Raw genomic sequence first — 13,951 nt, 5'->3', positions numbered from 1 at the left:
ACATGACCAGTTCCCTGCAAACTCTCAGGTGTATCCAGAAAACAGGTTGGGAAGGAAGAGCCCAGAGAATAGCGGGCGGGAAGGCATATTGGACATCCAAAAGATGTCTTCACCCTGCTCCTCACAGAACCGCCACGAGATGCTGGCCGTGGAGCCCATCAATGAACTGTTGCGGGACAAGTGGCGCAAGTTCGGGGCGGTCTCCTTCTACATCAATGTGGTCTCCTACCTGTGCGCCATGGTCATCTTTACCCTCACTGCCTACTACCAGCCGCTAGAGGGCACTGTGAGTGTGCAGGAGCCAGTGGGGAGCTGGGATGGGCACTAGGCTGGGCCAGGGCTGGAGTCCCCTGCTGGAGGCCCAGGAGGGAGCCAAGGGAGGAGGCTGCACAGGATCCAGAGGTTTAGGCCGTTGGGCGACATCTGGATCTGGGGCAGAAGTAGGAAGAGCAGGTGAGGACTTGGTGTGCCTGCTCCCCAGCCTCCCTATCCTTACCACACCACGGCAGACTACCTGCGGATGGCGGGTGAGATCCTCACGCTCTTCACCGGAGTCCTCTTCTTCTTCACCAATGTGAGTCTCCACCCGGCCTCTGCCTCCTCCTGGATCACTCCCCTCCACCTTCGCCTCCAGCCCCGAGTTCTCCGCTCTGCTCTTTCCCAGCAACAGACAGATGTCTCATGGTCTCTTCTCTGCCCTGTACTCTGCCTCACTCCTTTCCACCTCGTCTTCTTCTCTTCCCCTCTCCCTCTCCTCCACCTCCTCCCTTCCCCCTGGCTCCACCCCTGCCACAGGCCTCCTCCCCTCTTCCAGATCAAAGACTTGTTCATGAAGAAATGCCCTGGTGTCAATTCTCTCTTCATCGATGGCTCCTTCCAGCTGCTCTAGTGAGTGGAGGACCTGGGGCAGCAGCTTCTGGGTTAGGGTGGTTATTCAGAATGTGGGGAGAGGTGACTCTACCCTGATCCAAAGTCAGTGCAAGGCCAAGGTCAGGCAATGAGTGAAGTTTCCTGCCTAAGCTAATTCTTGGGTGGCTGGGGAGTTACCATAAACACTGATGTAATCTTAACTTCTTATGGGGGAGAGTGATTACTAATGTCTGCCCGGCATGCCAGGGTTGAGAATGTTGAGACTATTTGTGTACTACGTTTCAGGCTGGCTGTGATTGATGATGTCTGCCTAGGGTACAGGATGTGGGAGTGGCAGCCTGTGTGCTACATCTTTTCCATTCCTTAGAGTAGTAGAGAGTGATGAAATTCACTTAGCAATAAAATCTGCACTGAACACCACCAGATCTTTCTGTAGCAATTCCAAAGAGTATCACTTCAGGCCAGTACACACATGACTTTAATTCCTCATTACTTGAGCATTTTAAGGGAATGCTGAGAAGCCCAGATAATTTACTTTGTTTCTGTTGGGGGGGAGGTTGGGGGTGGCTAGAAAATAATTGGGATGACCTAGTATTCTGAAGGATGTGGGGACACATCTCCCCTTCCAGGCTGACATTGTCCCTTCTCTCTCCTCTGTCCCTTTGATGGTCTCTGCTGCCCTGCAGCTTCATCTACTCCGTGCTGGTGATAGTCTCGGCGGCTCTCTACCTGGCAGGGATTGAGGCCTACCTGGCCGTGATGGTCTTTGCGCTGGTCCTGGGCTGGATGAATGCCCTTTACTTCACCCGCGGGCTGAAGCTGACGGGGACCTATAGCATCATGATCCAGAAGGTACAGGGCAGGGCCTTGTGGGAACGTGTGTCCTGCAGACAGCCACAGTCACCCTGTGTGGGACTTACATGCCTGCAGATCTGATGAGGCAGGCCCTGGCGGGGGGGGGGGGGGGGGGGGGGGGAGCTGGCAGGGTCTGAGTGCAGGGAGGGACAGGTGGGGTTGGGAACGAGGTTTGAAGTGGAGGAGGGGGAAAGCAAGCAACCATGGGTCTCCTCTTTGTCTCTACAACCCCACTGGGGGCTTTAGATCCTCTTCAAGGACCTGTTCCGCTTTCTGCTTGTCTACTTGCTCTTCATGATTGGCTATGCCTCAGGTGAGTGCTGGGCGCTGGGTGGGCCAGCCAGAGCGGCACAAGGCACGAGCAGTAGCCATCATGGGCTGAAGACAGCAGAAGCCCTGAGATGTGTGTACCAGGCAGGGCGCTCCCGCCCTGCCTCAGTCAGTTCCCGTCCCAAATCTGTTTCCCTTTTTACATATAAGGACCCTGAGGCCGGGGCGGGGTGGGGGTGGGGGGGAGTCGATGCCTCACACCTGTAGCTACTCAGGAGGCTGAGATGTGAGGATTATGATTCAAAGCCAGCCCAGGCAAGAAAGCCCATGAGACTCTTATCTCCAATAAACCAGCAAAAAGCTACAAGTAGAGCTGTGGCTCAAGTCGTAGAGCACTAACTTTGAGTAAAAGAGCTAAGGGACAGCACTCAGGCTATGAATTCAAGTCCCAGTATACATATACTCACCCACCACACACACACACACACACACACACACACACACACACACGCACACACACACACACACACGCACGCACACACACACACACGCACGCGCGCACACACACACACACACGCGCGCGCACACACACACACACGCACGCACGCACGCACGCACACACACACGCGTGCGCACACACACACACACGCACGTGCACACACACACACGCACGCACGCACACACACACACACACAGAGGAAACCAAGGCATAGAGAGGTCCAAGTTCCAAAGCTGGTAACTGAAATCACTACCATGTTAGCCATTAATATAAGGACAGCCACCAGGACATGAGTGACTTCAAACAGCCATTTATTATGATTGCTCGTGGGTGACGGGTGAGTCTGGTGGCCATGCTGACCCAGGACAGGTATGGCTAATTTTTTTTTCTTTTGTCCGTTATGGGGCTTGACTCTGGGCCTGGGCGCTGTCCCTGAGCTCTTCAGCTCAAGGTGAGCCACTGCGCCACAGTTGGTTTTCTGGTGGTTAATTGGAGATAAGAGTCTCATGGACTTTCCTGCCCGGGCTGGCTTTGAACCATGATCCTCAGCTCCCAGCCTCCTGAGTAGCTAAGATTACAGGCATGAGCCACCAGCATCCAGTGGTATGGCTAATCTTGAGCAGTCCCTGCTCTACCTAGCTTGGCCTCGCTTGGGAGACCTGGCTGTCTCCCATTCCGACCCTCAGCCTCTAGCTAGCAAGCTTGTTCTTGTGTGGACATAAGGATTCCTAAAAGATGGGCAGAAGTACTCAAACCCAGTACCTCGTACAGAATCTCTGCTGTCCCACTGTACTGGCCAAGGGAAGTCCAAAGCCAGCCCGGGGTGGAAGTAGACTCTGGTTCCTGTGGGAGAGGCTGGCAAGCACTGAAGGCCATGGGTAAAGACTAGCACCCACATGATGCCACACTGGGGCATGCTGGGATTCCAGTGGCTTAGGCCATGGGGGAGAGACCATGGAGACTGACGCCCAGTGTCTCAGCCAGTGTCCGCATGCTCAGCAAAGGCCACCCCGGTCCTCCCCCGCAGCCCTGGTCTCCCTGCTGAACCCGTGTGCCAACATGAAGGTGTGCAACGAGGACCAGACCAACTGCACAGTGCCCACGTACCCATCATGCCGCGACAGCGAGACCTTCAGCGCCTTCCTCCTGGACCTCTTCAAGCTGACCATCGGCATGGGCGACCTGGAGATGCTGAGCAGCACCAAGTACCCCGTGGTCTTCATCATCCTGCTCATCACCTACATCATCCTCACCTTCGTGCTTCTGCTCAACATGCTCATCGCCCTCATGGGGGAGACGGTGGGCCAGGTGTCCAAGGAGAGCAAGCACATCTGGAAGCTACAGGTGAGGCCTGGGACCCATTCCTCCTCCTCATGACCCTTGGAGCCACTCTGCCTCCATTTCCCCATCCCTACAATGGGGGCAGCCAAAGCTGCTGTCTATGTCCTGGAGATTCCTGGTGAATTTGAGGAGCTCACAGGACCCAGATGGCCCTGCCCACTGTGACTGCGTGACCCCTGCCATCACAGGACACGCTCGTTACCCTAGTCCAGCTTGAGTCGCTGTAACGAAAGGCCTGTGATGTCAGGCCTGGGGGGCTCATGCTTGGAAATCCCAGCTACTCAGGAAGCTGAGGTCTGAGGATCTTGTCTGTGAGACTCTTATCTCCACTTAACCACCAGAAAACCAGAAGTGGCGCAGAGGATCAAAGGGCTAGAACCCTAGCCTTGAGCAAAAGAAGCTCAGGGGTGGTGCCCAGACCCTGAGTTCAAGCCCCATGGCCGACAAAAACAAAAACAAGAAAGTAAGACCTTACCTCAAAAATAACTAATGCAAAAAAGTCCTGGAGGTGTGGCCCAACAGTAGAGCACCTGCCTAGCAAGTCACAGATTTTGAGTTCAAGCCCCAGTAAAAATAAAATAAAAAAGAATAGAGGTTTATTTGGCTGACACCTCCAGAGGCTGGGATGTCCAGGAGCATGGCGCTGCCTCTGGTGAGGGCCTTGGGCCGAGCTTGTGAAGCAGGTGCTCTGCCACTCTGCCACTAACGCTATCACATGGCTTCATCTGATCCCAATCCCTTCCCAAAGCCCAGATGCCACTGGTGTGAACTGGGGGCTTGTTCCCGGCATGTGAACTTTTTTTTAGAACTACTTAATACGTTTAATTTTTATTTCATCTTTATGTCACACTCAACGTGAAAGAAGCTCTGCCGGCCTGCTCTTAACTTTTACCCACACAGCCTACTTCCTAGGGCCTGTTTCCCCTCTGGGCACTAGTCACAGGATGCAAACTAGCCGCCTGTGAACTGGGTCTGCCCAGCCAAAGGGTCACTTTTTTAAATATTCAGGATTATTATTAAGCGGTGCTGTGGCTCAACTGGTAGAGCACTTGCTTTGAGCTGAAGAGCTGAGGGACCGCACTCAGGCCCAGAGTTCAAGCCCCAAGATTGACAAAAAAAGAAACAAAGAAGACAACAGACAGGATTATTATTATTTTTGTGGATAATGGGGCTTGAACTCAGAGGCCTGGGTACTGCCCCTGAGCTCTTTTGCTCGACTAGTGCTCTATCACTTTGAGTCACAGCACCGTGTCCGGTTTTCTGGGGGTTAATTGGAGGTAAGAGTCTCATGGACTTTCCTGCCTGGGCTGGCTTTGAACCGTGATCCTCAGCTCTCAGCCTCCTGAGAAGCTAGGGTATTACAGCTGTGAGCCACTAGTGCCTGCATTTTAAAATGAAGACATTAGTCCTAGAACTCCAGATTTTTGGCCTTTTGGTTGGAAGTGTCATGGGGCCTGGGGTGGGGGGTGGGGTTCCTTTCTCCTGCTGGCAGACCTTGGTGGATGAGAGGCGGCTGCCCCTGGTGCAGGGTTCTCCTGCTTGATTTGCCCCAGGCCCCGCCCCTCCCCGGTGTTCCTGGCCCCGCCCCTCCTCGGTGTTCCCGGTCCCGCCCCTCGGTGTTCCAGGCCCCGCCCCTCCCCTCGGTGTTCCCGGCCCCGCCCTCCCAGTGTTCCCGGCCCCGCCCTCCCGGTGTTCCCGGCCCCGCCCTCCCGTGTTCCCGGCCCCTCCCCTCCTTGGTGTTCCCGGCCCCTCCCCTCCTTGGTGTTCCTGACCCCGCCCTCCCGTGTTCCCGGCCCCGCCCCTCGGTGTTCCAGGCCCCGCCCCTCCCCTCGGTGTTCCCGGCCCCGCCCCTCCCCTCGGTGTTCCCGGCCCCGCCCTCCCAGTGTTCCCGGCCCCGCCCTCCCAGTGTTCCCGGCCCCGCCCTCCCGTGTTCCCGGCCCCGCCCTCCCGTGTTCCTGGCCCCGCCCCTCCCTGGTGTTTCCTGGGCCCCGCCCCTCGGTGTTCCCGGCCCCGCCCCTCGGTGTTCCCGGCCCCGCCCCTCGGTGTTCCAGGCCCCGCCCCTCGGTGTTCCCGGCCCCGCCCTCTCGTGTTCCCGGCCCCGCCCTCCCGTGTTTCCAGCCCCGCCCTCCCGTGTTCCCGGCACCGCCCCTCTGTGTTCCCGGCCCCGCCCCTCGGTGTTCCCGGCCCCGCCCCTCGGTGTTCCCGGCCCCGCCCCTCGGTGTTCCCGGCCCCGCCCTCCCGGTGTACCGGGGCCTCTGCACCTTGGTCCCCTGGCTCAGTTGCTTTCCCACCTGGGCAGCGGGCGAGTTAATGAAGCCTCGTTCCCTGCCGCCCTGGCCCTGGGCCGCGTCCGCCGGGCCGAGGCGCTGGCCGGGCTCACGCCCTGCCCTCCTCCCCGCAGTGGGCCACCACCATCCTGGACATCGAGCGCTCCTTCCCGGTGTTCCTGCGGAAGGCCTTCCGCTCCGGGGAGATGGTGACCGTGGGCAAGAGCTCGGACGGCACCCCGGATCGCAGGTGGTGCTTCAGGTGAGCTTGGGGCCCTGCGTCCCCCGTGTCCACGGCACTTTAACTTCCGGAGCCACTGAGGCCCGCAGGGCCCCGCGTCGGCCGGCCTCCTGGGGCGCGTGCTCCCCAAAGCCGCCGCAGGGAGCCCTGCCGGGAGAGGAAGAAGCCGGGGACACCGACCCCCGCCTCGGGTTTCCAGCAGCCCCCTGTAGCCCATCCTGGGGGTGGGGATCGCCGGGCCCACCGCCGCTTTGCCCCCCCAGGGTGGATGAGGTGAACTGGTCTCACTGGAACCAGAACTTGGGCATCATCAATGAGGACCCGGGCAAGAGCGAGACCTACCAGTACTACGGCCTCTCGCACACCGTGGGGCGCCTGCGGAGGGGTGAGTGGAGCCTGAGCCGCGCCCCCCACGCCGCCCTGCCCTCTGCCCGGCGCTTCGGGGTCCCTGTCTGAAGAACAGGAAAGTGGGGTGGCTGTGCTCGGCTGCTGGCGAATGTGGGGCACCCTGGCATGGCTTTGCGCTCACGGCTGGCACTCTACCTCGCGAATCACACCTCCACTTCCAGCTTTGGGGCTGGTGAGTTGGAGGAGGCTGGTGGATTGGTCTGCTCTGGGCTGGCCTTCAGCCTCGATTCTCAGATCTCAGCTGCCCGAGTGGCCGGGCTTATAGGCTTGGACCCCAGCTTGGTGTGGTGGCTTAGCATGGCTCTACCTGGCTCAGCCTGCTGTGGCTGGGCCTGGCACAGGGCAGCGGATGACCTTCCACTAGATCCACCATGAAGAAATCCTTCCAGTTTTTCCACTAAACCTTTTGTTTTGTGCTCTGGGGACTTGAACTCAGGACCTCGCCTTCTCGCTTGACTTTTTCATGCCAGGCTTGACCTGAACCATTCTCTGCTTTGTGGAGTTTTTGTGTGTTTTTGGGTTTTTAGGATTTTTTGTTTTGTTTTGTTTTGGTCGTGGGTTTTGAACTCTGGGCCTGGGCACTGTCCCTCAGCTCCTCAGCTCAACGGAGTGCTCTACTATTTGAGCCACAGCGCCACCTCCGGTTTTCTGGTGGTTCATTGGAGATGAGTCTCACAGACTTTCCTGCCCAGACTTCGAACAGTGATCCTCAGATCTCAGCCTCCTGAGTAGCTAGGATGACAGGCATGAGACACCAGCATTTTTTTTTCTTTTTTCTTCTTCTTGCTAATTGGAGAGAAAGAGTGCTAACAGATTTTTCCTGCCTGGGCTGCCTTCAAACTGCAGTCCTCAGATCTCAGCCTCCTAAGTAGCTAGGATTACAAATGTGAGGCATCAGCACCCAGCTTTTCCACAAAACCTTCAGTGGCAGAGACCCTGATGGAGAGGTCATGGCTATGACATGCTGGTCTAGTCTTAGTCCTGCTTACTCCCTGCCTTGCTGTGCTCATCTGGGCAGGCCGCTGACCTCTCTGATCCCATTTCTCGCTCTGTAAAGTAGACATAGCACCGCCCCTACTTGCTGACTTTAGAACACCAGTATGCGGTGGTGCTTAATGCATGCACACACCTCCAACCCTGACATCTCCACGCTCATGTCCAGATCGTTGGTCCTCGGTGGTGCCCCGCGTGGTGGAGCTGAACAAGAACTCGAGCCCGGATGAGGTCGTGGTACCTCTCGACAACATGGGGAACCCCAACTGTGATGGCCACCAGCAGAGTTACCCCCCAAGATGGAGGACCGAGGACGCCCCGCTGTAGAGGGTGTAGCAGCCCGATCTGCTCCGTGCACCTGCTCATTTTGGTCCCCTGCATTTCCGTGGCCCCTCCTGGGTGGCCCCTGAACCCCCCTGAAATCCCCCCAGAGGTGAGGGCTGATGGAGGTGCTGGGGTGGCCCCAGGACCCTCTGGTCCCCAGCTCTGCTTACCCCCGGGGAAGGGGCCCGGCTAGCTGTTTCACTCCCATGGAGTCACATAAGCCGCCGCGGGCCCCGCCCCGCCCCGCTCCGCATCTCCGTTATTTATTGCTCTCAGGAAAGCTGTGCTGCTGCAACCCGCAGGGGCCTTGGCCCCTGGTGTTGGGTGCACCCAGCCGAGCCCCCCATGCCAGCCTACACCTCGCCAGCATGGATGGGCAGGGCCAGGCGGGGGCTTTGCTGCAGCCCGGCCATCGGGTGGCCCTGGCTTTCCGTGCGTCCTGCAGAGTGTCTGGCATTGTCGGTGCTCAATAAATGCTCGTGTCTGATGGTGGAGGAGGTGGTGGGGTGCTGGTGGGGCGGGGGAGCTCCAGACAGCCTGGCTTTTTGGGGGGTGCCAGGCCTCCGCCTCCCACTTGAGCACCAGAGTGGGTCCTCATCCAGTCCTCAGAAAAGGGGGTCCACGAGTGGACTCACAGCATGCCCGAGCCCGCCCCGCCGCTGAGCCAGGACGCGGCCGCGCCCGGGAGGGGCAGAGGCCAGGGCGGAGCAGGGCTCATTCTTCTGTCTTTTCCCACCTGGCCGCCGGGAAAACACTTGTCCTCCGGGTTGCGGGCTCTCCCAGGCTGGATCAGGAGGCAAGGTGGCCGCCTGGGCCTTTCCTGGAAGGATCTGGAGATGAGGGGAGGCCTTTGCCTTGGGTGTCCTTGGGCTGGGGATAGGGAAGGGAGAAAGGAAAGTGGAAGATTCTAGAAAGCTCTGCATGAGAGAAGAGCTGGATTCTGGCCTTGCCTAAGGAAGTGCTAAACTCCTGACTTTGTGTAGATCAAGTGTTTCCTGAGCTTTTCAAAGCAGAGGGGACACTGACTGTATCCTTCCTTCCTTCCTTCCTTCCTTCCTTCCTTCCTTCCTTCCTTCCTTCCTTCCTTCCTTCCTCACTCCCTCCCACCCTCCCTCCCTCCTCCACTCCCCTCCCCTAACTCCCCTTCCCTTCCTTATTGTTTATTTTTATTTTTGCCTGTACTTTTGTTTATTTTGTGCCTGTACTGGGGTTTGAACTCAAGGACTCTCATTTGTCTTTCTTGCTCAAGGCTGATATCTACCACTTGAGCCACATCTCCACTTCCGGCTTTTTGATGCTTAACTGCAGATGAGTTTTACGGACTTTCCTACTTGAGCTGGCTTCAAATCTTGATCCTCAGTCCTCACCTTTACCTCCCGAGTAGCTAGGTTTACAGATGTGAGCTGGTAGCACCTGTTGGTGACTGTAATGTTTCTATGAAGTTATGTGATCTGAGAGACCAGTCACAGAAAACTCCTACTGAATAAAAAAAAAAAAAAGGATGACTGGGCACCGGTGGCTCACGCCTGTCATCCTAGCTACTCAGGAGGCTGAGATCTGAGGATCTCGGTTCAAAGCCAGCCAGGTCAAGAAAGTCTGAAAGACTCTTATCTCGAGTGAACCACCAGAAAACCAGAACTGGAGCTGTGGCTCAAATGGTAGAGCACTCGCCTTGAGCTGAAGAGCTGAGGAACAGTGCCCAGGCCTAGAGTTCCAGCCCCACAACCAACAAAAAGAAAAAAGAGAGAAAGGACAATTTTATGGCTTCTTGGCTTTTTGGCCAAGGTCGAGTGTAAAAAGAATGTGCATCATTTTAGATGGAGACATCCTGAGTTAGTGAGGCCATTTCGCTGGTTAATGCAGGGACTCTGATTCTTTTTTTTTTTTTTTAGGGGTCTGGTTGTGGGGCCTGAACTCTGGGCCTGGGCGCTGTCCCTCAGCTCTTCAGCTCAAGGCTAGCGCTCTACCACTTGAGCCACAGCACCACTTCTAGCTTTTTTCTTTTTGCTTATGTGGTGCTGCTAAGGAATCGAACCCAGGGCCTCAGGCATGCAAGGCAAGCGCTCTACCACTGAGCCACCTTCCCAGCCCTGGGACTCTGATTCTTTAAACACGGGTATTTGCTGTTGATTTCCAACTATTTGTCCCTGTGAGGCATGCCTGCTGGTCGGACTGGCCTTTTCCTTACTCGGGCTTCCCTCAAGGTCGCAAGATGGCGCCCCAGATCCAGGCATCACATCTGAAAAAGGGGGAGGGGGAAAGATGGCTTCTGTCTTATGGAGGAGAAACCTTTCCTCTGATGGCCTTTAGCTTGCTTCCTTTTCTCCTTTCTTTTTTTTCTTTTGTGTGTGTTTGGTGCTAGTACTGAGACATAAGGCCTGGGAGCAGTCCCTGAGCTTTTGTGCTCAAGGCTAGCACTCTGCCACTTGAGCCACAGTGCCACTTCTAGCTTTTTGCTGATTAACTGGAGATAAGAGTCTCACGGACTTTCCTTCCTGCTTTTCCTCTTCAGTGCTTGGCTTTGAATCTAGGGCTTCAAACAGGCTAGAAGATCCAGTACAGTCTTAAAGATGGCTGACTGTGGTAGTGCACATCTGTAATCCCAGCGCTCAGGAGGCTGAGGCAGGAAGATCTCAAATTCAAGGCCAGCTTGGGCTACATTTCAAGAATGACTCAAAAAAAAAATCTTAAAGATGATCTTTCAGTTTTCTTCCAAGTTCAGGACATGTATGGTGGCAGGCCAAAATACTTTTGGGTGAATAACTGGGCATCGGATCCCGTTTTGTTTGTCCTTTTGTGGACTTAATGCCCTTTCAACACTCACTAATGTCTCTTGTTTTCTCTTTGCTGCTGTTATTTTGAGGCAGGGTCCTGTTATATAGCCTAGGCTGTCCTCCAAGTCACCTTCCTCCTACCTCAGCCTCCTGAGCTGCTGGCATTACAGGTGTTAGCCAGCAAAGTTGGGATTCATTCATCTCTGTGTTTTGGCTTGCTTGAGTGTAAGTACATGACTGGTTTATGGGATTGAAAAAGACTAGGCATTTCAGACTTCAGGCGTGGCTGGATCCTGGCTTCCAATGACACGATCAGGAGTGTCTCCCTGTGTGTCTCTGCCCTGTGTGGTGGCAGCTCTCCCAAGGCGTTGGCCTGGGAAACTGGGGGCAGGGAAGAGCTGCTTTTCCTCAGCCCTCCCAACCAGTCTCCAGACTCTACTTCTTACCTGAGCAGTTGGGGGTCATGTGTCCTCTTCCTGAGCCAATCCCTGTGGGCAGGGACCCCATATGCTCTCTGATTGGTCAGCGCTGGGTTCGTTGGTCACCCGTGGTGCTAGGAGTGGAGTTAGCTTTTCCCAGACAGTGAGGACAGAGAACGGGGAAGTTCGCTTGTCCCTGAAGCTCAAGGTTGGAAGGTGGACACCTGAGCTTCACCCTCATAGCCCAGTCCCTGATCCAGCTACATCAAGGCTCTGTGGGGCCTAACCTCCCACACCTGGGCCTGGCCATGTGACTTGTGTTGACCAATGGAAAGCCTAGGGGAGGATGAGCCACATGACCCCCAAGCTCAGAGGAACTCTAACGCTGCCACACAAGGCGTCCTGCGCGCTGCCCGGTTTTCGTGGCTTTTAAAAAAGTGCGGGCAGCAATCTTCAGTGGCTAGAGGGAAGGGTGAATCCCCTGGAAGCCAAACGCCAGACAGACTACGGCATTGTGTATTTAGCTGAGAAAATGGAGAAGAGATGATTTGCCCTGGGCATCAACCCGGCTGGTAAGTAGTGGAGGTGGGATTCGAACCTGGGCATTCTGCCCTCAGACTCTCTGGCTTCTAAGTGATGAGAGCTGATGGATGGGGCCTGGTTGTCATCTGCCACTTAGTTACTAAGTCCCCCAGCCTGCTGGCTCTTATTTCCTGCCCGCCCCCTAACAGACCCCCTAACTTCATTCCAATAAGGGTTTCTTATTATGTGCGCATATGTGTATTTAATAATGATAAAGCACTTGTATGTCATCTTTGACAGGAGGGCTTTTTTCCCCCCTAAGTTTAAAGCACTACTGGGAAATAATTAGTGCTACCCGAGGCCTAAACAAAGGATCCCATCAGAAAAGACAGTCTTAGGAACTCTCGGCTCTTAATTGAACAATTACCTCTTATGTCTATGAATGGTTCATTATTACATGCCCTGTTATTATTAGCTGTTATTATTGTTTTACATGAATGCTGGGGATTTTATTTAATCAAAAGCCATATTCAACCATACCATTCGTCTCCTCCGAATGCACACTTGTGACATTTCCCAACGGGATCTCTTCTCGGCAGCCGGCACCGAGCCTCGCCCAAAGATGCAGGCGTGCCTGGGTGGTTTGCATGGGAGATTTACTGCTCCCGGCCTCATGCTGTTAGACATTTTTGGCTTCCTGGCAAAGGGATTTATGTGAGAATCAAGCTCCTCCTGCCTTTTATTTTTGAGGAATCCAGCGTCACTGGGGACAAAGGGGAGAGTTTTATTTCAAGCTTTTAAGACAGAAGCCAGAGGGAGGGAGGGAGTCATAGGACAGGAGTGGGCCATGGAAACCCGACCCCCAGGGATCAGGAGCAAGAGTCAGGCCATCAGTGGTTAGGCTGGGAGGGGCGGTTATTGTTTGTGCAGGTGCTGGGGCTTGAACTCAGGGTCTGTGTGTGCTGTCCATTTTGTGTTCAAGGTACTCTACCACCTGAGCCACACCTCCACCCCTGGCATTTTGCTGGTTCTTTGGACATAAAGAGTCTCATGGGCTTTCCTGCCTGGGCTGGTTTTGAATGAGGATCTTCAGGCCTCGGCCTCTTGAGTAGCTAGGGATTATGAGCAGGAGCCGCCAGTGCCTGGCAGGGCAGTTTTCTCCACTCCTCCCTCTGGCCCTCTGCCACCCTCTTCTCTACTGAGCGGGTGATGCCGTAAGCCAGAGGTCAGGGACCTTTCTCTGCCAAGGACCATTTGGATGTTTCCAACTTTATTTTCAGCTCATACACAATTATCGATACAGGCTGATGGGCCGTGGGCAGTCCCCAAGAAGTATATGTCTGTCATGTCACAGGCCAAATGATTTTACTGCCGTTCTGAGCCTGCGGGGGGGGGGGGGGGGGGGGGGGAAGGGGGCCTCCCCTGTGGGGCGGGGCTGGCTCTGCCAGGTGGATGGGGCGTGGCCTCTTTCATAGGCCCTAGCTGTTGGTGCGGTGCAGTCAGGCTGACCCCAGGACACTGAGCGCGAGGGTCCTGGCTTGGTGGTCAAGCTGCAAGGCCAGGAACTGAGATGGGCTCAAAGGCCCTGTTGCTGCTTCAGGGTTAAGTTCAGGAGTTGCACTTGTGCCAGCTTATCTCAACTTCTGGAGAAATGACAGAAAGCAGGGACATGAGTCAAGAAAGCAAAGCCACCCTGGACAGGTAAGTGTCGGCCAACAGCCATGGCTCCAGCCTGGATTTGCTCAGCTCTGATCCCTGCGGGATGGACTGATACAATACTATAGCTGGGCGTGGCGCTCCTAGCCATCCTATTGGACGGCTTGGCCCAGGACAATTGGTAGGGAGGAGGACTCTTGGAGCAGGCGGGAGGAGGCCCAGCGGAGGCCGCTGCTTCGCTCTGCCTCCTTCACCCAGCCCAAATCGTGACAGCTGAGCCCTGGGACCCCACACCTGGAGGAGGTTCTGAAGCCAAACAGGCCGTGCTGCGGGGTTGCCGGTGGTTGAATGTTTTCTGCAAACACGGCAGTGAAGGGCTCAGGCTGCCTCGGACAAGCCTGTGCTCTCTCAGCTGTTTCTCTGTTTCCCGACAAAGTAATCGCCCAGATCGTGGACCTCGCTGGCCTCACCTGTCACACAGAAACGTGCCCTGCATTGCGCCTTCTGGTTGG

The 13,951-nt window shown here is 55.8% G+C and overlaps 1 protein-coding gene across 1 annotated transcript in view; it reads left to right on the top strand.

The window, feature by feature from the left end:
* The window catches only part of Trpv4 (transient receptor potential cation channel subfamily V member 4), a 32,411-nt gene extending 23,856 nt beyond the window's left edge, over positions 1 to 8,555 (top strand). Inside the window, exons 8-16 of the mRNA XM_042669622.1 lie at positions 128 to 286; positions 482 to 574; positions 815 to 888; positions 1,557 to 1,722; positions 1,972 to 2,038; positions 3,522 to 3,838; positions 6,237 to 6,364; positions 6,607 to 6,728; positions 7,914 to 8,555. Of these exons, the coding sequence (XP_042525556.1) occupies positions 128 to 286; positions 482 to 574; positions 815 to 888; positions 1,557 to 1,722; positions 1,972 to 2,038; positions 3,522 to 3,838; positions 6,237 to 6,364; positions 6,607 to 6,728; positions 7,914 to 8,071 (1,284 nt within the window). The 3' untranslated portion in view covers positions 8,072 to 8,555. The remainder of the gene's footprint in view (positions 1 to 127; positions 287 to 481; positions 575 to 814; positions 889 to 1,556; positions 1,723 to 1,971; positions 2,039 to 3,521; positions 3,839 to 6,236; positions 6,365 to 6,606; positions 6,729 to 7,913) is intronic.
* The last annotated feature ends 5,396 nt before the right edge of the window (positions 8,556 to 13,951 follow it).

This window comes from Dipodomys spectabilis, unplaced genomic scaffold (assembly GCF_019054845.1).
Source record: "Dipodomys spectabilis isolate Male_0828 unplaced genomic scaffold, ASM1905484v1 ptg000499l, whole genome shotgun sequence".
Classification (NCBI taxonomy): Eukaryota; Metazoa; Chordata; class Mammalia; order Rodentia; family Heteromyidae; genus Dipodomys; species Dipodomys spectabilis.
This window is presented reverse-complemented; position numbering and strand designations above follow the sequence as displayed.